General features: G+C 38.2%; 1 protein-coding gene across 1 annotated transcript in view; it reads right to left on the bottom strand.

The window, feature by feature from the left end:
* Positions 1–21,329, bottom strand: part of MPPED2 (metallophosphoesterase domain containing 2) — a 47,656-nt gene extending 26,327 nt beyond the window's left edge. The window contains exons 1-3 of the mRNA XM_009069557.1: positions 21,064–21,329; positions 15,885–16,066; positions 1,809–2,034 (exon numbers count right to left, since the gene is read on the bottom strand). Of these exons, the coding sequence (XP_009067805.1) occupies positions 1,809–2,034; positions 15,885–16,066; positions 21,064–21,215 (560 nt within the window). The 5' untranslated portion in view covers positions 21,216–21,329. The remainder of the gene's footprint in view (positions 1–1,808; positions 2,035–15,884; positions 16,067–21,063) is intronic.
* Between the last annotated feature and the right edge of the window lie 2,651 nt (positions 21,330–23,980).

Raw genomic sequence — 23,980 nt, 5'->3', positions numbered from 1 at the left:
CTTTCTCCCATATGGAGCAAGCAAAGATCTTCAAAAGACCTTGCAACACACATCTTCCAGGACCATAAGGGGGTGGGAGATGAGTTAGCAACACTGTGAAACATGTAGTGTGGAATTTTAGATATAACCTGAAGTTGCATAAAAGATGGAAAGTAATCTTTTTTTCTTGAAGAATAGGTCATGCCAGATAGCTTAGACAACTTGTGCAGGATGACAGGATTTGCGCACAAAGGGAGTGCGGCAGATCTGATTTTACAGAAACATTATTTATGGGTTAGTGGGTGGACAAAAGTTTTCTCAACAGATTTTTTGCAGATCTAATCATACACAGAAAGTTCAAATGGTTCCCTTTAGCCCCTGCTTAGTGCTGCTTTATAGATAGTGTTTTGCTTTAATTTAATTTCTCTAGAGTTTAATGAGACTTTTGGTACTTTACTGCCTGGAAAATTATTACTGACACTGGAAATATGGTGCCTGGTTATGAACACTGCAATGAAAATACAAAGTTGCCAGACATATTGTAAACAGAGCATAATTACAGTATTTACAGTTGAACATCAAAATGGGAAGAGATGCCAAGTGGCATTTCTCAGAAGTTAATATTGGGACTGATACCATCTAATATCTTCCCAAATAATTTGGAAAATAAAGTAAACTGCACATTGACTCCATACACTGTAGACACAAGAGGAAGATGAACTACAACATAGCACGTGGACAGATTGAAAAAAAAAAAAACCCAGAAGGATCTGGAGATCTAAGAGGAAGAGAGAAAAGGGTGCATTTAAGAGGGAAACCATTTAATGTAGACAAATGCAGAAGAATAAGCTCAGAGAAAATTAACACCCATCTCAAGGAACCAAATGGGGAAATGCCAATTTTGATAAAAAAAAATATCCAAGAGATTTCACAGTTTATTCGCACTGAAAATTCACATTGGGGTATAGGCATCAGGTTTGACAACTTGTTTGCTACATTTCAGCCTGATGTGATTTTAAAAGGAAGAATAACAGACTCCATTAAAAACCTGCCTTTTAAAATACATTTTTACATATTCTAAACATATACTGAATGCTCATAAAAGATCCAATTTACAGTCCTGTTAGCAGAAATAACATAGCAGTAATGTAACATCAGTAAGAGACACAGGAGCAGCACATACAAGGTCCAAGATGCAGGTCAAGAAGCCAAAGTCCATCTGCCTCTGATGCTGTCAGGGGGTTCTAAGCGCTCACTATACAGTAAAGAAAATTCCATGAAATACTAGACTGCCACTGATTTGTTGACTGTAGTTTAGAAGATCAAATATACCTTGGGGAAAGCTATTACTGTATAAAAGAAAGTAAGATTCTGAGGGATATGTAAAAAAAAGCCTTCACAAATGCTGAAACAAGCTTGCTGTGTTAAGTGACTATTGTGTACACTAATGAACCTCAAATATTATCCGTAGGATGGAAATTGTCAAAAGAATGTATCCTTGCAATAAATTAACCTTAAGTAGATAAGCTTACTAAGTATAGAAAATGTATTTTACAACACAAAACCCTGTGTTAGAGAACTGCTCTGGCTGAGAGTTTGAAGAGCAGACTATCTTTTCCCCATCATTATTTGGTTAACAATACCCACAGTACAAGTACATTATTGTGTCACAGGAATGATTCATTACAAGAAAAATATAAAAACTTTATCAAACTGAGTATTACTTTTCTTCCTCACACAGCAATCCAAATATAGCTGATGCATACGAAATGGCTGATGTGATAGCAATCAACAATATTTTTTTTAGGTATGCTTAAAAACCTGCTTACCAAGGGGAGCCATATATTCTGAACCCCCTCACCGTCACTTCAGAGTCTTGAAGATAGATGCAGTTTGTTAGAAGAGACTGTACATTTTCATAGCTCTCTGGCTTCAGCTTAGAAACAGAGGGGAAATAGTAAAAGTCCTGCTTGATTAAGTCAGCCATGAATTCCTGGTCAAAGGTCAATTCATGATTTCCTGCTATCACAATCTTGTATTCATAGGGCAGGCTACCTAAAACAGTGAAAAACAAACAAATTACTTGTTTTATGGAAAATCTGATAAAAGAAAACAGATAGACAAACTGTTATCGACTCCTGTAATATGCTCACATATTTGAAACAATCGAGCCTGTGTCTACTACATGTTATTGTAATTCCTGGTGACTTCAGGTAAATGACATTACTGTCTTTTTCATGGCACACTATGATTTAGCATGCTTAGCATTAATGTGTTGAAATTACTTTCAACTCATCAACCTTAAAAACCAGCCTGCAGACTTCTCCTCTACTATTTACTTCTAGTTAATTGCCATTTGTGCTGCAAGTATCATTTACTGTGACAGTGATGATAACTCTTTGACAGAAATTAGGGTTCAAAGAAGATCAGCCATAACGCTTCATAAAATCATGTCAGCTCTCTTCTCCCAGAGCTGAGTCTTTGTCAGCTTGTACTGAGGAGGTCTTACACACTCAGAACTTGGGCCAGCCAGAGGGGTTTGCTGCCCTCTTTGCCCTGACATTAATATCAAGCCTTCAAGCAAAAGAGGGATTTGGTTTAGCTGTCAGAAATCCACATCCCACAGAGAGATCTCACAGTTTGCCTCTATCCCATGTTTTTTCCTGCTCCATTTTCTCAGTGACTTCCTTAGATCCATGGACTATAATTTAAAGTGACTCATATTCAAGAATATTTTACAACCCGCATTTAGTGAAAAACCTTAGAACAACCTCCTGATGAAGGCAAGAATATATATGCCCACACACGTGGGTTCTTCCTGAGAGCAGCACTGAAACAGACACTTTCCACCTGACTCCACATTTGGTGATTAACTGGATTCTGCCCTCAAGAGCCAGCACTGCCTGTCTCAAAAAGCTCAACAGAAACATTCTAAGTACATCTGAGAGGCAACAAAGACAGAAACTCTGTAAAGCTGCATTCATTACCTTTGTTTCTGCACTATTAATTTGCATCAGGATGAAGACAGTCAGAAGAGGAGACTGGGACCAGAAAGAAATAATTTATTGAAAATAAAACCCAACTTTCAGAACAGCAATTTTTCTCTTTTTTATTATTATTATTATTTTAAAAATTTGTTGTTGACAACACAGAAATCTCTAGTGATGACCCCAAGCCCAACCTAGAGGTAGGCTATTTGCAGAATGTAAAATACCAGTTTATATGCAGTAGCAAAAGTTGCCATGAGCAGGACTTCGGAATAAAATGTAACAGTGTGATTCAGAGTTTTGGAAACAGAAGACACAGAACAGAGCCAGCCCAAGGGAGATGTGACACAGCTGAACACTGTCAGATGAAAAGACCTGGGTAACTCTGAAATACAAGTTTCAGACACCTGTAACACCTGTTTTAGAAAAATCGATTGTACAGGTTCCAGTCCTTCCTATGGGCCTAATACATATGTACCTTTAGAATATTGAACAGAAACTCTTCTCATATATTGATAATTACATGTTGAAGATTCAAATATTTACCTGAAAGACTGAATGTAAATTTTCTCATTTTTGCTTCTGAAACTCAGCATTTTGCAGATGTATACTCCACCTCTACAAGTTTTCCAGGTGTGTGCACACATACACACAAGTTAAAAATGTTTGTTATATGCTACAACACATATGGACATTTGCAGGCCTTAGAGAATTCCTTGGAAATAGGAGAATAAAGAAATCCTGTATGCCACAATATTGTTAACAATTCCATTTCTGTTCTGCTCTCTAAATCTTTTCCAGCTCATCTGATCCATCCATCTAGCAGCCAAGAACCTGTATGAGCTGGTTATAGTTGTTGCTTCCACTAATGTATTTATGTCATGTTGCTGTCTGTGGGTGTTACTTAGGCAAATTAGCAAATTACTCTAAATGTACAGTTACATTTATTATAGTGGCGGCCAGAAGCGCTGCTGTAGTTACAGGTCTGTCAGCTTTTCAATTAACAACTGTGTTTTTGATGAGTTTGCAGCTCAGTTGTTTGGGTTTTTTTCCTTTCATTCCATACAAGGCTAAGGTAAAGTTATTTCCCTCTATTTGTCTCCTCAAGTATTCTCTTTATCCTTTAAATCTTAACTTTTTGGTTAATAGGGTATTGTTTTGCTGCGGGATCATAAATATAACAATATTTTGTTAGAACTTTGTTCCTTAGAAGACTTTAGAACATGCTTTGCTTTTTACTCCAAGAGCATTTGAAGTACAAAGTCAGCCTTAGGTATAACTCTTTGAAACCTTCTTCTTGGTTGGGCACTGCTGTCATGAAATATATGTATAAAACACCAGTTGAGTGGCTGCAGATGAAGACCCTCAGCTATCAGACCAGAATATTGACTGCAGGTTTCCCACTTCTCTACTTCCAGTGTGATCCATACTTACTCTGGCCCACGTGCAGAAATCAACCCAGAATGCTAAACACGTCTTTGCACTAGAGCACTGTCCACAGGGGGATCAACACCACCTTACTCTGGCAGGACCACAGTCTAACACAGTGTACCAGCACAACCCTCAGAAATGCTGAATGTTTCAAGTGCCTTTTATAGGATTAAGATTCATCAAACATTAGCAGTATCTGATCAATATGTGCCTAAAAACTACCTTAAAGCAGCAACTCTTTCCTGCTTCTGATCTACAACTTCTTACTTTTCCTTTTTATGTTATTAACTGCTCTGTATTTTCTCATTCCATTATGTCCTTCCAACACAAATACTTACTTTCCCATTCCTAGGCACAGACTACTGCACAGTTTGTAGCCTTGGCTCAGTCCTTGGCTAGGACCAAGACATCCCCAAGAGCACATAGCCTAATAGCTGCTGTAAGGCTGTGTTTCTGCACGTGCTCACAATTTTAGAACAACTATTTTTCTGGCTTTATGCCAAGAGTTCTTGATCATAGGTGATTCAAACACTTCCATTTTGATCAGTTTATTCCCACACCTGTACCTAGGATGGAATAACTTCATTCAAGAAGACTGCAGTGTGTCTCTGGCAAAGGCAGCCAACCACACCCTGGTCTGTGTTTGTTACCAGTGAAACCAGCTGAACAAAGGGAGTGATCTTTCTCTATCTATCACATGTGAGACCTTCTCTGGAGTGTGGTGTCCAGTTCTGGGCTCTTCAGTGAAAGAAAAACTACTGACCAAGTGAGGCAAGTCCAGCAGAGAACTGCCAAGACAGCTGGGCAGAGACTGAGAGCTGAGTCTGCTTAGCCTGGAGAAGGTGGAGGGCAGACCTTACTGCTGTCTGCCACTACCTGATCTCAAGAAAAAGAGAAGGTTAAGTCCTTCTGAGAGGTGCACACAGACACAACAAGAGGCAAGAGACTTAGGATCATGGTATAAGGAAAGAATTTTACCATGAGGATGGTAAAAATGTAGAGTGAGTGCCCAGAGCAGCTGTGAAATCTCCGTTCTTGAAGATACTCAAAATTCAGTGGACAAGTTTCTGAGCAGCCTGCTCTCTAACCTGCTTTGAGTAGGAGCCTGGACTCAATGACCTCCAAAGGTCCCCTCCATCCTGTGTGATTCTAGGTTTCTGTACATCTACACTGGGAAACAAACAAGAACTTTAAAAGAGCCTGCAGTGCTAAAAGAAATAAAAAACTCATTTCATGTTGTGATTCTAACGGAACACATCTAAGGTAGGCAAGCAATTTAACAGGACTAAGTTCCATTAACTTTGGTGTAGTTTCTTGTATTATCCATTTAGCAGATGAGTAGGACTGATAGCCAATTAACCTTTGATGCTAGCATACAGCCTTCTTAGTGGGCAGGTAGCAAACTCAGTATTAATACAGAAGCTCTATGATGTTAAAGAAAAGTTACAGCAGTCACAGGAATTCTGTACATATATACAGGACAAAATTGATTCCCCAAAAAAATTAAGGCAGCAAGAGTGTAAGAAACAGATCTGCCCTTCAGGAGTGCCAAGAAACACATGCAAGAACATATGCTATGGGAGTCAAAGATGGAATTTCAAACACAAATAAAAGGAAAAGTTATTAATTTGGGGGGAAGGTACTTTTTTTTTTTTCTGATCTCTTCTTTTGACCAGCCAAAACAAAACAAGCATTTTTGCCCAAAGCCCAAGGATCCTCCTGTTCTTGGCACCTGAGAAGATTCTGCTAAAATATGCCTGTAGTCTGGACACAAACTACTACTAGGACTGGTTGGCAAAAATTTACCTAAACATTTTTCCGTATTACAATTATTAAAATACCACTTGGATGGAATGGGATATATTTGGAAATTCATGTAGCGATTCTGGCATTACCAAGGAAACAAAATGAAGCAAAATGTCAGTTTAAAATATTTTGGGGTGAATAAAAATTTCATTTCAAAGCAAAATTTCACTTTTTTTTTCCTAAAGAAAGGGTTTGGGTTTTTTCCTCTCATAATGTCTAACTTGCAAGAAACCAAAATTCCTTTCCTCCATAATCAACCTCTAGCCACTTTATCCTATTTGGATTTGGAATCAACATAAATGTTTACAAACCAAAATCCTGTCAGAAACCCACTGGCTCAAATTCGGTCCTGGGCTTCAGAGCTTTCTTTTTCAGGCCACATCCAACTTTTGTGTTCTGCCAATTTGGAAAGGGGCTCCAAGCTACCATCCACTCTTTCAGCCTCTTTCATAGCATGGGATGAGAGATTTTTCCCACCCTTTTCCTTCTTCTCGGCTACATGGTTATTCATCTTTCCTGCCTCATTTTTACCTCTCCTTTCCATTTGTAATCTTCCCTTTTATACAGTAAAATGCTGGAGACACATTACCTTCCCCTTAATTAAGAAGTTTTAGCAAAAGATACCTTTGTCTTGCGGAAAAAAAATAATTCTAGAAGTACAATGCTTTAGACTTCTGTACGCTTGTCACTCAATATCCCTCCGAAAATGCCCAACAGATTCACAAGTCATTTACTATATTCAGCAGAGGAGTAAAGGCCTCAAAGATAATTATGCTCCCTTGAATTTCCTGAAAGTGTCTAAAACAACTAATGCCCACTCTGAAGGAGAGGTTTCAAAGGAATGAGGCACCTAGGAACCCACAGAAGGTCTGTGAGACATGATCCAAGAAGTCAAGTAGCAGCGGTTCTGCTCCCAGAACAACTCGTTGCACAAAATATTCTCCCCTACGTCTCCTACATCAATACAATTTCTTACTCTATGAGATTATTTTAGTATCAAAAAGCCAGGGATATCATATTTTGCTTATATATGGCCAGATGGCATTATTATGTTAGAAACTTCTTAACTACATACATGGAGTTTTTGTCAGGTTCCGGCAAGACCATCTCAGAAAGTTTCTTAGCCTTCACTTGCTCGGTATAAGAATCTGACAGTGGTTCTGGTAATATAACACATATAAGAATATATAGATTATTTAGTTAGTAGCATCTTTGTTTATTCCTTTCATTACTGTAGATTTCTAATTAAGAAAATCAACCGAACATCAAATTTTTGCATGTTTATGCACCAATTACAGAATTATTACAGCAATTTTTAACTTTGAAACTACAGTAGGTCCTTTTTATGGTGAACATAACTTTTACAAAACAACTTGAAATGCTGGGGAGCCATTACTTGAACTACAAGCTGCATAATGCACTGAACAATATGCCTTTGTTCGCTATTTCTCTGCATCTGAGTCTGTTCAAAGGAGAATTCTGTTTGCTTAAAGGTTCATCCTGTTCTATCAGCTTTTCTCTCAGTTAACCAGATCAACAGCAAATAATTCACGAGCAAATTCATGATGTTTATACTCCAGACTCCTCTTGTACTAAGAGGTTAGGCGTCTTCAACAACCAGCGACCTCCTCTGCAGCTTACAATTGTTATCAACTTGCAACTTTGCCAAGATAAATGCAAACTTGTACAAGCAGATGTGCTTTGCTTCTCTCCTGGTATTGTACTGAGCAGAATTTTTAATATTCATTAAAAGCAGTGACAATCATATAAGTGCCCACTTAATGCTTTCTTCCCTCTCATTTCAACCTTTTAGAATACAGCAGTGAGTGATACAGTGGAAAGACTGCATAACTGTCTCAGATTGCTTTTTAGCATCTTTTTGACAGTTCTGTGTTTAAACACTGGGGCTGATGTCTGGGAAATTCACATTAACATACTTTTTGTATGGTGTGTAATCTGGAATAATACTGTAAATGAACACTCCCTCCTAAGTCATCTGTAACCTGCTAGCTCTAGCCATTCTTGCATTGAAAAAGCCACTAATTATATCAAACACTAAACCAGCAAACACATACAATACTGCTCACATTTGTAAAACAGGATTTCTTCAAATAGACAAAGGCAAATCAGACTAAAAAACACCTGATAATAGTCCGACAGAGGCTCTTCGACATACCGTGTTTTGAACACACTCACACATGTATAATTATTGGTCAAAGCTACTTCTAAAGGAAAAGTGGCTTCCTTTTACCCTAATTTATTTAATTATCATATAATTATGCAGAACCAACCCAATGCAGGCTGCAAACTAGGCCATTAGAGTAGCTGCAGTGAGTCAAGACAAAAGGTTATGTAGCTCTGAGCCTTCTGTCCACCAGTGGTCAGTAACAGACGCCTACAAAATTGCACAACTGCAGTGTTTGCCTAGACTGAACCTTCCTTTGACCTGTCCCCTTAGATCAGGGCACTTGATGGCTTGAAAGCCATGAACTATGTAAGTCACAGGGTCCATTTTCGTAAGTTGTTTTGGTGGTTTTTTTTATTTCCTGGGATAGTTATAGTCTTAAACAACGTACTTTGCTAAGGACATAGATTTCTACCACAGCTTTTCTGCCTTTAAAATATTCTAGTTTTGGCTGAAACATGTATCTGGGGACTATGAAAGCAAAGGAGATAGAGAACTGTGTTAAAAAATAACAATTAACAGATATTTTTCACTTCCTACATGGATCTCTGTGCACACCGATAGAGATTCCATTCAGATCTTCAGATCCCACAAAGGTGCTTTCAGCATCTCCCAGCTGTCACCTTCTGGAAGGGAAGACTACAAAGAGTTGTGTGTCATGTCACCATGTGAGGTGCACAGCACTAACAGCAATGTTTAATGTTTGTGTACAGTGTTCAAAGGGCTGTGCTGAGAATAATTAATCCTCCAACACATTCATGTGGTAGGTGGACCAAGCATCATTTTCACAATTTTACAAGGAGGAACAATAAAGAGGCTGTCAAATCTGAAGATGACTAACTAGAATTTGGTTGCCTGTCTTCCTCAGGCTCTTTCAAATATCTCTGCCAGAGGGAAAGACAGTTCACAGAAACACATTCCAGATCTTTCAGTTCCATGGATGTTCTCTGCACTTCTGGGCCACACTGCCTTCCTAAAGGTATACTTGTCTGCTGGTCTGGAGTGAGGCTGAGTATTCTTCCTCACTTGCTCGTTTGGGGGGTCAGGGGCCTAAGTATTTATGAAACCAGAGACTCAGATTCCTGAAGTTTGGCTACTTTCCACTCCATTAGCAGAAAGAAGCAGCCTCAGTATTAGTACAAAGTGCAAAAAACCTCCCAAAAGCCTACATGTGTTTGGAGAGAGGAAATGAAGGAAAAATGCTTTAGCACCTACCACTTCTACAGCTTCTCACCACTAGCATGGGAGGTATATGTGGAAAATAGTTCTGGATCATCGTCCCAATACAGGGATGTAACTAAAATATTCCCTGAGACTCCCAATTTAACATTCTGAAGTTTGCAGGACATACTAACTCCCTAAAACTGGCAAAATACTGGAAGAGTGTGTTGCCATGCACTTTCCTGTGCAGTGCCATTCTGTCTGAGCCTTAGACGTACAAACTGATCTGAGCCATCACACGTTTAAGAAATGCAATAAAAAACAACACTTTTTTTTTAGTATGCCCAGTCTTTTAAAAATGACATCTGTTCTAAATCCCTACACAGCTCAGTGTTTTTCTCTGCATTTCCAAAGCCATTCTTTTGTAAATAGATAATTAGTGCTTAAATACTTCTTTCAAGGGGTTTCTACATTAACATAAAAATAGTGTAATTACCGGTGGTCAAAATGGCATGACTACAGTTTATAAATTCTAATTTCTTTTGCAGCTCTGAAGCTGATTTTTTTCTTCTTCAACACGATTTTAATCTGTTTTAAATGTATCATTGAACCTAAAAATATAAAATGCCTGTTAAGAGATGAAGAAAAATAAATACCATCATTTTGCAAGACTGAACAGCAAAGCAAAAGTAAAGCCAAGCCTAGTGACCACAGGGTTTTCTGAAGATCTTTTATCAAGAACTTAAAAGTAGGGATGATGTTCATTGAACAAAATTAGCTGGTTCTGTCCCACAGTCTCATTCTAGAAACAGGTAACTCTAGTAGTGGTAGTTACTATAACTGGGAAGGCACCTTCACTCTAAAATATTTTTTAGTCTGAAATAAAAATATTATCCTTTGAGCTGAATCTGCCTAGGTCAATCCCTAAGGTGCATGACAAATAGGGTAATTCTTTTTCTCTGTGTGTGTATGTACAATATGCATGTAACATTTTCAGGAAAGTACTCTGAAGAGCTAATTCTTGTTTTCTACTACAACCCAAAGCCACCTTGTATTTTTCGATTTCCAATTTAGCTTGAACTTGAATTTCAAAGAGGAACTGTCTTAGACGTTGGAAATCTCAAGCAAACACACTGTAACAATATATATTATAAAATGTGTTAGTTTAAGTAATCTTTCCAATCCATCCACAGAAGAGAATTCTCAGAGAAAATATGGAAGTATGAGTTGCAGCTTATATCACAGATCAGCTATTTAGTTAAATTTCCAGGAAAGTAACCCACAAGCTCAAAGTGACAGTGAGTCCTGGAGCATACACAATTTGGAAATAATATTACAGGCTTGAGCAAAGGGAATTACATGAGCAACTGAGCCAAGCAGGCAATTTCCAGTGCCAACAATATGGGAGATAAAATATAGAGAAGGTTTCAGAGTCATTATTTGATGAGTGCACTAAGGCAGGACACGTGTCTGTGTATTCATCCTACAACACGTTTGATTTATATGCAGGTAGGGAATAAATAACAAAAACAAAGGTCTTGAAAAAGCTGAAGACAAGGATAAGCTACAGTGCATAGTGAGCCTGATGTATCTTATGATAAAAATCAACCTTATCTAGCCTTGATTACACAGAATCACTGAATGGTTTGGGTTAGAAGGGGCCTTTAAAGATCATGTAGTCCAACCTCTCTTCCATGGACAGGGACATTTTTCACTAATCATGTTGCTCCAAGCCCCATCCCACTTCACTTCAATGACAGGAAATTGTCAGTCTCTCTGGGCAACCTATTCCATGTCCTACCACTCTCATTATAAAAACTTGTGCCTAATATCCAATCTAAATCCATCCTCTTTGAGATCAAAGCTGTTTTCCCTTGTCCTGTAACTTCAGACTCTGGTTTAAAAAAAAATCAAATATCTCTTTCTTCGTCTTTCTTATAAGCCCCTTTAGGTACTGGAAGGTTGCTGTAAAAACTCCCAGAACCCTTCTCTCCTCCAGGCTGAACAGTCCCAATTCTTGCAGCCTTTCTTCACAGGAGAGGTGCTCTAGCTCTCTGGTCATTTTCATGTCCCTCTAGACCTGTTTCAACAGGTCCATGTATTTAGAAACAATTTTCCCAAATTATTTTTGGCTATTTAATATGATACCATTACAATCTCCTGAACGTGCTGGAAAATTAGCATATGTTCAAAGTCATCCCGTGCATTCTTAGAATGTCATTTGAAAGTTTCACTGGCTTCATGGCCTTCTGTTCAGCCATACCATAACACATATTTTGTACTTTTTTTTTCTGATTCTTCAAAACTGGATTTCAAATTTGGAAGAAAAATGACATCAGAAAAGCAACTAGGTAGAAAAAAGAGAAAATATAAAAACAGGAGAAAGGTTAATTCAGAAAAATACAGGGAAGGAAATGACCAGGTTTGCACCATTGGTAAGTCTTTGCAAACTGACTATTCATCTCCCTTTTCCCTTCAATTTTCTGTCTTACCCTGGAAAAGGGCAGCAAAATAGAAATCTCACTTGCACAAGTATATCATGATATTACATGACTGGGCAATGAGAGGACAGATGAAACTGAACATTAAATTATGCAGAATAATTCAAGTGCTAGAAAAAACACACCAACTGTAGATATAGTGATGGGTTCTGAACTAGGTATTACCATTCAGGAAAGAATTCATAGAGTTACACTATGAAATTTTATGACAACGCCATCTCATTGTTCAGTCACACCGAAAAATAAAAACAAAATACTCTGCAACACAGGAAAGGCAAAAAAGAACTAGGAAATTCCATTATGTCAGGGAATAAATCTGTGGTGTTCTCAGATCATGTGGAGTTCTGGTCTCACCATTTTTAAACATATGTGGAACAAAGAGATACAAAGAGTGACACAGATGATCAAAGGCATTTAAGGACTTCTGAACAGTTTTCAGCCTGAAAAATCTCTTAAGGGCAGATACGGGAAGAGCCTATAAATTCTTAAGCAGAAGGAAGAATCAAATTGTTCACCTGCCTCTTCCAGTACTAGGAAATACCAAACGAAACTAGGAGGTGACAGGTTTGAAATAAGCACAGTTGGTGACACCACTGCTATCACACTGTGGAACTCTGACACAGGACTGTGTCTGCACTCAAAATTTGTATAGGTCCAAAAGGCAATTAAAAAATTCAGAGAAGAATCTTTATGTTAAATACCAAGTAATGCTGTGGGGACAGAAGCCCTTGGACTGCCTACCAGAGAAAGCTGAGAAAATAAGCACATCCAGTTATCACCAGCATTTCTTCTCTTCCACAGAGACAACAACCTAGCCCTAGTAAAACCTCAACTCCCTCCCTGGGAAGGGGAGAGGGGGTTTAGCAAAAACAAAACAAACATGAGAGAAAACAACTAATTGCCAAACAGAACAAAGCAAAATGAAACAAAGTGGAGAGCTTTTGGGTACAGAAATTAAAGAAGTATAAAACTAGGTGACTAAAAGGCAGACAAAGCAGAGCACCTTGGCTGCCAGCCCCAGCCAAAGCCAATGCCAGGACAGTGAGCAGTATCATCTGAGCTGGTAGAGGCCTTCCTGGGTACCCACATACAGTTAGCCGAGAAAAGAGAACATATTTTAGGGTATGACTCAGCAAGCCAATGTGCCTCTATTAGCACAACACTTGAGCATGTGCTTGATATAACCATAAGGTCCATGGAAGTTAATGATGTTAATGTAAAATAAATTTTCCATCAGACAGGCAGAGAAATTTTATGTAGAGCAGAAAGATAAAATCCGAACTTGCTGAAGGGCAAGTTCATCTGAAAAGATGAAATAGAGATAGACCAGAGTGGCACAGACCCAAGAGGGTATGACAGAACAGAAAAACTACAAGGTAGGAATCAATGCTACACAAAGATACAGAGCAAAAGCAGGAGTAGGATATGTATCTAGTGCCTAAGAGGACGCTAAGATCAAGGGAAGGTTCAAACAAACATTCTAGTCTTTATTCCAAGGCATAAACAAAGTTGTAATCTATGACAGAACACACGGATTTGACACAGAACAAAGTAAGTGGGAAAGTGAGCCCTGTGCTATGGGCATGAATGAACAGACAGGGAAATTTGGCAGTAGCAAGTAAGAATGACCATGGAGGCAAAAGTCATTGCCAGAGTTTGTCAGATACTTTCTCAAGAAACTAGTAATATATTAACATGAGGAAGAAGGAGAAAGTTGGGTAGGCTGTGGGGGTTGAAAAATAATGGAAGGTACTGGAGTAGCTATCTAAAAGAATCAAAACTCTTGGAGACTAGTGCTTTCACAACAAAACTGACAACCACCAAAAACTTCTGAAGCTCCTTCTCAAAGGGAACACTTGCAACCATTCTGCCATTTACTATAGATTTTGCAAACACTCTAGGTATTCAAGAGCTGATAAACTGTTCATTTCAAACAAACAAACACAAACTTATTTAAACAATGCTGAAGTTTCCATTTTGAAATCTCCCTATAATTTAAAAGAAAAGTTTAGAGCTTTGAACTGGAACAGAACTTTCAATTCTAGCTGAATGAAACTTATGTAGTAATGTCAGATCGCTTTAACTACTAGACTTTCCAGAATTAATTAAAAATTAAGTTAAATTTTCCCTTTTTTTTTCACATTTCCAAGAAACTAAAAAGATCTTTAACCTGCTATATTTCCATATCTCAAAGATGCTCTTGCAAAAATATAACTCAAACCACCAAGATCACCTTTTCCCAAACTGCACACTACCATGAAATTGGAAGCATGCCTGAGAAGTCAGAAAATTAAGCCTTTTTTTTGGAATAAAAATGATGAAGAGACCATCACAGAAATGCCTTGGGAAATCTCCCTACCATACTGAGAGGATTTCAGCTTACAGACATCTTCAGAACACTGTACAGCTGTGACCAGCAGGGAGGCAGATGGAGAACCAGGGAGACAAAAACGGTGCAGCAAGTAATGTGTGTAGCTCCCATCCTTGCTCGCTAGCAATATCCCAAAGCACTTTTCTTCCCACACCAGCAGATAAATAAAATGGGCATTATTTTGAAGGGATAACCATATGGTTTGTATAATCTGTATATGCTATTTTCAGTACATTATTATAATACATGGTAGAGACCTATAAAATAGGGTCAAACTTGCTTTCTGTTTTACAACCAACATGTTCCATTCTGTACAGACACAGAGGTGAGGACACTGCATCAATGTATTATTTCCACACACTGTCTCTACCTTAATACTCACAGAACAATGTAATTGTTCCATGTGGTGCATATTATTGGGTTCCTGAGCTCAAATAAATATCAGCCTTGTGGATAATTATTTGCTAGTAAATATTTGTTTAAATTGTGAAGTCCTGACTTCTTTTATACATTCCATTTCAGCCTACATGCATCTGTCTGCTTTGTGCCTTCCCAGTGCAGAATGCTGTAATATGTAGCAAAAAAAAATGACAGGACAAAAATGGAAAAATATCAACTACAGGCAAGAAAAATCAACATAAAACTTGAAATCTGTTACTCATAAACTGTGTCCTTTATCTCTGCAACTCCTTCATTCCCTCTCGTCCTTTTATTGATAATGAAGCATCAGAACCCAGAAGCCACTTTTGTTCTAAATTAAGGTATCTGCACTGCTGCAGGAACAATACTGATCAGGGTTTTTGTCTGGATACAGTGCATGCTTTCCAATTTTCACTGTCATTTTTTTTAGCATATACAAAACATTGCAGAAGCACATGTAAATCACCACTCTCTTGCCCAGTGGAACAGAATTTCAGTTACCAATGCCAACGGTTGCCTACAGAAGGCATCTACATCTGGTCTGCTACATCCAAGACAGCAACCACAGGCACACGGTTTGCTTTGTTTGGAATTCATCACTGTGGTGCAGCTGAGCCTCAGATAAAAAAAACAGAACTATGAGCCTCCAGGGTTAAACAGACAAATGTTTTCAGTCACAACAACTTTTTTGGGGAGGAAGCAAAGCCATAACAATGTATGTAAGAGGTTTTATGTAAATCATTAAAGGCCTCCTGACTTAAATTGTTGCTAACACCAAGAAGTTGCTTAATGTACACTTGAGAGTGTGAAGGCAGAACAGATGAATAGTCTCACAAATCTTATTTGCTCAGTTGGAAAAATGCAAAAATATTTGTTAAAAAAAAGAAAAAAAAATCTGATTCCTGCTCACTGCCATTCAAATTTAAAAGTCAAATTAATATTCATGATTTCTGAGTGCATGATGGTTTTTACTGGGAGGCAGAAGGGGCAGATACAATCAGTAAACAAATTTACTTTCAAATCCACACAGAATCAGTACCTACCTAGCCACTCGTTGAATTTTTTTACTTCACTAGGAAGTCCCAGTTCAGTAAAATCACCAGCATGTATTAACACATCTCCATATGGCATTTGGATGGGATCAGTTCTTGAGTGAGTATCAGAAATACAGACAAATCGTGTATATCCTGGAGGTTTGGGAGCGTCATGGGGCACTGGATCAACCCTGTAGGAAATGCATCATAACAAGGTTATAAAGTATTTACGTACTTCTTGGTGTCTGCTTTGCAATTCCAATACTATTTTTTACCTTTACAAAAGATTACACAGACTTCTAAATCTGCCTGATGGAAGGATTTATTAAAACAAACCTAACACTAATGGGAGGTGTAAAAATTCTTGATGTTCACATCACAACATTTCCATATTTGCTGGGTAGATAGATTAGTTTAAAGAGATTAAGGAAAAGAGATTGGACTATGGCAGTAACTCTGACACAAATACTTACAAATAAATCAAAGGCATTGCCAGTTTCAAAGGAGCAGCACTATCCCATTTCATTGTTTAAATATGATTACACGGTACGGAGCGAAAAGATTTATTTTAGATACATAAATACATTTAAATGCAGTTTTTCTAATTATAACTTTTTTTTCCCCTGCAAGTTGCGTAATTCCAGCAAATTTAATTAACACATTTTGGAGATATGTTTCAGTGTGTTAATGCAAAGCAACACAAGAACTCTCTTAAGACCTGTAAATGCATGTTAACTGACTATTGTCAGGACAAACGTGGTGACTTTCTGGGCTTAATTACACTAAATGGAATCAGATGCTGTGAAGGGTGAGGCTGCATTGTTCAGAACCCAATCTCAACACTCAGAACTGAGGAAACTAAAAGATTTGACCCAGTTTGATGAGACTTACTTATGATTTAGAAGAGGAAAGCACAGAACACCTCTCTGCTGTACGAGGAATACTATTTTCAAATCAATCTTTTTAACCTCAATCCATATTTTGTTTGAATACATAGAAGCAAATACATCTATATGTAGCTATACTGTATCTGCCATTCCAGTTAGGGAATTCTGGTGGAATAAAATCAAAAAGCTAGAGATGCAAGAGTTATATTTGTGTCACCAGAAACCAGAGAGATATACAGAATTGCTATGAACTATTTTACTTTTACAACATTTATTTTGAAAGGACAAATAAAATTAGCTTTTTTCACTGTTGCACTATATAATACGTATTTCTATCCCTTGCTGGTTGTGCTTCAATTCCAGAGCTTACTATTACATGAACAAACTCAGGAAAAAAAATTAGAGGTCTTTGCTATTAATAACACTAATTCTGTTTACTAGGTAAATTTCAAAAAGCATTTTATTGCTTGAAAGACGTAAGATAATAATCCTTAATCACTCAATCTGTAAGTCAAAGAATTCTACGAAATTTCTAGGTGGGTAAAGCGAGGTGTTTTTACAACTTCACAGGATTAGTGAGAGTGAGGAATAAATCCAAAACATTCAAATCTTGTTAAATACAGAAAAAGAAGTCTTAGCATTTCTACAAAACTAGAGTATGAACAAATTATTTTGTACCCATCTTTCCCATACCTTTATAGGAAGAAGAAATGTTGGGTTTATTACAGCAAGACTGGAGAAACAGCCTATTAGAGCAAATGCCTTGTAGTTGTCTTTCTGAAGTTCCAGTTTCAGAGCAGAAAGCAACTAAACATGAGCTGTGATCAAATCATACCTAATGAATACCCAGCAGTATGTACATCCTAGTGGGATATGTAAGCAAGCAAAACTTGGCTGACAGAGTGGAATGTTTGGACCCTGACTGAGCACCTGAAAACACTACGTGAAGGGCTGGGGGAGTGTGTATGCTGCAAGAGGACCACAGGCACATGTAGGAGGGCAGATGGAGAAAAAGCATTAGATGTTAAAAAATGCCTCTGTTTTGGAGAAGAGAGCTCCATGGGTGGAGGTAGCAGGGGTACAAAGAAATATGGATGGTGAATGGTGCTGTTTAGACTAGTGAGGGCAGCTTTGCCATAAGGTGTGAGATGTGAAGGATAACACAATTAGTTCAGGGAGTTCCTCCCCAAAATGAACTGGGATGGTGTCCCAATGGCTGGATAAAAATGATGTGAGGAGCTGACCCTGGCTATCATTGCAGCTGTTCAAGCTAAACAGATTAAACATCAGTTCAATAAACAAAATTATTGCTCACCCTGCCCAACACTTCCCAAAGTGAGTTACAGGTCATATTAGCAGGACAGCTTTAAATTAGGCATATTACCCTGCACAAGATAAGGATATGGACTGGTCTAAAATATCACTGTTTGACTTTCGTGGTAGGATAGCCCTTACAGCAGGTACTACTTCTCCTTCAGAAATCTTTTAAAGCTCAGCGCAGCTGTAAGTTGGGTGTTAGGGAGTACCACACTTTTCACATGTGAAGCTGAATGGGAAAACCAATGCTTACCAATGCAACCCCATGCAGCACACAATGCACATGCTTTTTCCTATAGTTTGGATGGGGATGGGGAAGATGTGGACAGCATTGTCCTGGTCGCTGAGGTATGTGTAACTTCTGTATTCTTTGCAATAGGCCCAAGAATTTTCATGGGGAAAGGGCATCAATACAAAAAAACCAAACTAATGAGATGCAAATTTTTCATGTTGAAGTGATATGCACACACTGAGACCATATATAGGTAAAAACATATGTCAAGTTTCGCAAACACATCGAAGTTGTATTACTGGAAATAATTTCTGAAGGCTCAATCCCCATATTCTTGTGTAACGCATTCCCACAGCAGCTGTCACACCAACACCCAATGCACAGCTTGCAGCGTGAGCAGAGGAATACAGATCTGCTGATTATTTTTGTGCAAATGCTTTTGTTTTTCTTTAAACCAGTATGAAAACTTGCCGAGAAATTGAAAAGCAAAGTTGAGAAATCTCAGAGCAAAAACACCTCCAGAGGTTATTTATACACTGGATTTCAGTGGTTTCACAGGCACTTTCCAGAAACGACTCATGGACTTGAAAATACTGGTGGAATTTACCACCCTTCTTGTCAGAGGCAACCCAGTCATCTCACAAGCACAGGGATGCCAGACTATGACAGGTCTAGAAAGGGCTGTCAGCATGTTATGGGAGCTAAGATGTGAAAGGAGAAACGCGAAACTGCACAGAGGACCAAGGAAGAGCTGCAAGGCTGAATTCAGAAGAAACGGAGCTCACAACCCCTCCGTGGTTAAAATAGTTCACTATGAGTTCAGATGTCAACAGGTCCACATGAAATCTGTTTATGATTGCCTACAACATCACTAATGCAGCTATTTTGAACTATGCACAAAGCCTTCACCTCCCTGAAGCTAACAACAAAACTTGCATGCATGAAAGCAGGGCTAAGATTTCACCCATAACAATCATGTGAATAAAAGGTGCTTTTGTTACCCTTTTTATGTCTACTGTTCCCTTCTTTGTTACAATTCTATTCATTGGTAGGAGGGAAAAGCAATCCTGCTGGTATTCAGAAACATTATTTACAATTTCTGTATGAAGAGAAAGAGTAGGTCAGATTGTGGTACATATTTCAATTGATTTGGCCTGTTTTTCTATTTGCACAAGCTTCTTCAATAGTATTAATCATTCATGAGAGATTGCTAAACTCTTCTGAGGAACCATTTTCTAAAGACAGCTTATTTTCAACTACTTGCTTAGGTGCTGAACTTCTATCATGCAGTTGATTGTCTAAGGCCTCCAGTAGTATGATTTCTTACTGGTTAGAAGTTTAAACACCATATTGTTGAGTACCAACTAGATACTAATAAATAACTTATTTTCAGCCCAGTAAAAAACATTCAGCTTTTAAGACCAGGGAAGAAATTCATGAGTGCCCAGGAGCTGTCTGCATATTCACAAAGAATAGCTAAGCCTCAACAAATCAAGCAACCTGCATTTGGCATTTTCATTTGTACAAGTATTTCTGAACCCACATTTGTTTGTTTGTACTTTTGCTACCATTTGCCAGCTCTATAAACAAAAGATGTTTCCCAGTGCTAACACTCATTTTACTGTTTGCATTTCAATAGTATCTAAAAATCCCCAACACAGACCATAATACACTTCCTCCAGAAGCTGAGTGTTTGCTCACCATCCTGATATACATCTTAGTCTTCAGATTTTTTTACTATAAGTTAATTTATGCCAAAGAATGTTCATAAGCATTCACTAAATATACACATAACATTCAACCAGTTGTAACTGCTGAGTTTTTTAACTGCAGAAATCATGACTTACATTTGTAAATTATCAAAACATATTAAATATAAAAAATGTGAACAAGGTGATTATTAGTTCAATCTTCCTAAAGGAAAAGAGTTCCCTTTAAAATATGAAAACCAGCCTTCCAATCTAAAGATAAGGCTGCTTCTCTCTTTAATAAACACAATAAAATGGTGCAGGCATTTTTATTCCCTATAAAAATATTTTACAGTAGAATTTTATACTTAATTTATTTGTAATAGCTTTACTGTTTTGCTCTTCCTTCTGGCTTTAAACTTTATGGCAGGTTTCATTTTGTAATTATAATTCTCCACTTTACGTTACAAGTAAATCATCTAGAGCAGTTAATTTTACTGGTGTTGTCATTATATAAGAAGTCAGAAACAAACATATTATTTTAATTACTCTTTAAGCACTTGGCATTTTCGGCACATCAGGATGAAAGTAAGTTGTCGGATGGGTGCCCACACTATTTTATTTATCGATATGATTTTTCCCTTGTATGTAGCTGTAATATAACTAACCAAACAGTATGTGCTGTACAGATATGTGCTTGGTATTTTCAACAGTTCTGAACATCAATATCGAAGTGCACAAAGCAAACAAACATTATTAAGATTGCAGAAAGTATCATCCTGGTAGCATCTCGGATTTTATTACCACTGCTTGTTGTTCATTTCTCTTTTTAATACGCAAGTACTGTGTATTACACTTACACTAGTGGAGCAATCTTTCTCCCATCCTTTAACAAAGTACTTTCCAAATGGACTGATTTTGTATCATTATAGTAATTATTATTAGAAAGGCAGCAAAACCGTGTTCTTTCAATTCTTTTTGACTGGTCCATCAAATACCACAGCGACAAGGCAATAACAATTCAGAAGGCTGTGCTAGAGCAATAACAAAACTATAATACTTACATTTGCACATGTGGGGGCTGAAAACGTCCCTGGTTAATGTTGTAGAACGTGAAAGCCTGTGTGGGGTTGGAGCTGTACTCATCCACTTCAATTATGAGTCTACTGTGCTGATGCCTTCTGGCTGCCATGATGTGGGACTGGGCGAAAGCCATCCTTGCACCGTGGAGTTTGGCTTTTTCAGGCAATCATATCTGCTATCTTCCTGCATCGATGGAAGAAGACCATGACATCTCCTTACCTAATCAGCACACTCCCCTTCGAAAAACCTAAAAGCAGATTGAAGAGATGGAGCATAACTGTTTGACAGTTAATCTGCTTGGAATTTGCTTTATTTAATGTGATCAGATGAAGGGGAGATACAGAGGGATGAAGACAGACTGCTCAAAGAACTCATCACAAACCTTTCCAACTCAGCAACCTGATGAACGCACTTTAGTTGGGGGTGGGAAGCATGGAGTGGAAGTAAACTTGCTAAAGAACACAGTGGCAACTTGCTCAAATATTTCAGACATTGAATACAAACCTAAAAGACAAGACAGTCATTCAGAATGGTACATCAAATAATGTTTCTCCAACACAATCATTTACTTTCCCTTTTTATTGCACTGCTGAATGTTTATTCCCCACCCTCCCTCAAAGACACCCCACCAACCCTGAAACTGAATACACACACGACCGTGCACAACTAAAACAAAAGTCAATTAAACAAGAACTAGCGACGTGTTTTCTGGGGAAGTATTGCAAGAGGTTGTTCTTTACACCACAAAGAACAGAGCAAATGGCCTCCTGTGCACTTGCTCCTGGATTTTACAGTATCCCTGAAGGAACCCCTGATACAGATATGAGGAGCACCCCCCTTCAAACATTTTTCAGTCAGCACTAGCCCAACATTCTGTATTCACTGGAAAACAAAGTGATTCAAAGGCTAACACACAGTTAAATGTTACTAAATATTAAAAAAAAATTTAAATCCATACAGGTTTTATGTTTGGGAATAAATTTTTCCCTGAAGGTTATACAAGTCTAGAAGAGCTGCACTGAAAATGAGTTGAGGAAGAGCAAAGTGAAACCAACTGGAATGCAAAGAGTATCCCCTAGAAACAGCAGAAAGTAATTTAAATGTGAATTTTACTTTTATTTCCCAGTTTTAATAAAAAATGGATTATAAGCTATGAAGGTGGGTATTTTTATAGTATAATTTTGCATCCTTTTTAAAAGTTGTCTGACTTAAATATTTACTTTCATGCAAGCAAGGGCTCTTTTCTTCTAGGGAATACAAGTAATCTGCTTCAGAAGACATATTTCATGAAAAGCCTTGCTAGAATGCAGCAATTCACTTAATATGTGCAGCCTCTGGAAAGAAGGACTACAGGTATTTTATGCGACCTTGCTGATGTGCCTTACTTCCATTCTGAAGGGACCACTGCCAAGAGTGATGGATGAGGGAGGCCTTCATAGTCACTCGAATTTTTAAAGCTATTTGCAGGTACTTACGTCCAATTCAGTTTAGTGGCAGTCAAGCACCTAAGCATCTTTAAAAATCTGGGCTTCAGTCCTTTGCTTAACTACTACAGATGTGAAGTGCTCCAAGAAGTGGCTGCATTTTTGTTTGGGGAAATCTTGTTCTCAGGAAGCTGAAAATGAGAGATTCAGCTCAGTTTAGTTACTGGCTGAATGGCTGTAAGATGATGACAACTTGCTGTCACTAACAAGCCACAGCAAAGCAGCCTGAGAATAAAGGAGCAGATTCCTTCATGCCCTCCCCTAGAATTGAGTAGTAAGGAAATGCTAGAATAACAACAAAGAAAATTTTGGATTTCAAACACTCTCAGATGCTGCGTTCAGGCTACGGAACAAGCAGCAGCACAAAGGAATGTGCCAGAGCAGGGGGAGGGAAGGGAGGCACGATCCTTGTAAGAATAATCAAGTACAAATTGCTGCATTTAGGAAATAAGAAATTATGACAGCAGATGTGAAGAACCCTCCCTGAGGAGCTTCCTGTATTAAATGATGCATTTGTAAAGAAGTTTGAATAGTCAAGGTCAGAGATTTTATAGGGGGCAAACTGTTCTAAGTGAACCTACTTCTGTTTGAAAGAAACTATTAGAACTGGTGACCTCTAGAAATATTCTCCAGTAAGATAAATAATTTATGATTCCACAGCTCTACATAATGATTCCAAACTACCTGAAAAGCACAGCCTTTGTTTTATAATTCAGGGACTATGCCCACTTTATACACAACAGAACTGCAGTTACAAAGGAGTCAAGGCACTGCCTTAGGGACCTAGAATCTCCCTTTGGCCTCACCAAGTTCTCAAGGAGTTCACAGCCCCTGAGAAAACAGCTTCAGTCAGCCTCCTCCTTGGGTTCTGTCTTTACAACTTACAACAAGTTATACAGCAAATCTGCTGCAAAACCAGCAGATATATACGTCTGTACCCCAACATCCACTCTTCAGCTCTCCAGCTAAGTGGAAAATAGCTCTTACCAACACAAATTAACTCAAAAGAAACATTTGTTTGCAAACAGAAACAAACCACAGTCAGTGCACCACTCGATACACCCTTTAGTGCCAGAGTTCTTTTAAGCAGCAAATCAATCCCTGCACATGGGAAAGTGTGTGAATCACACCATTAGGCCAGCCTGAGAGGATGCTAGCCACAGACACTCAGAAGTTCACCATATAAACAGGAAAAAACTGGAAGACAGCATATTTCACTTGAGGTAAGGAAAAAAAAAGGGTAAAAAAAAGAGGGTAAATGGCAGTTACCCACCATCTACCCTGAACACATAAAAGAAGAGAGAAGAGAGAGGAAAGAAGAGAGAGGAGAGAAGAGACAGGAGAGAGAAGAGAGAGAAGAGAGGAGAGAGAAGAGAGAGAAGAGAGAGAAGAGAGAAGAGAGAAGAGAGAGAAG

This window comes from Acanthisitta chloris, unplaced genomic scaffold (genome assembly GCF_000695815.1).
Source record: "Acanthisitta chloris isolate BGI_N310 unplaced genomic scaffold, ASM69581v1 scaffold7782, whole genome shotgun sequence".
Lineage (NCBI taxonomy): Eukaryota > Metazoa > Chordata > Aves > Passeriformes > Acanthisittidae > Acanthisitta > Acanthisitta chloris.
The sequence above is the reverse complement of the archived record's forward strand: the minus strand, read 5'-3'. Positions and strand labels throughout refer to the sequence as shown.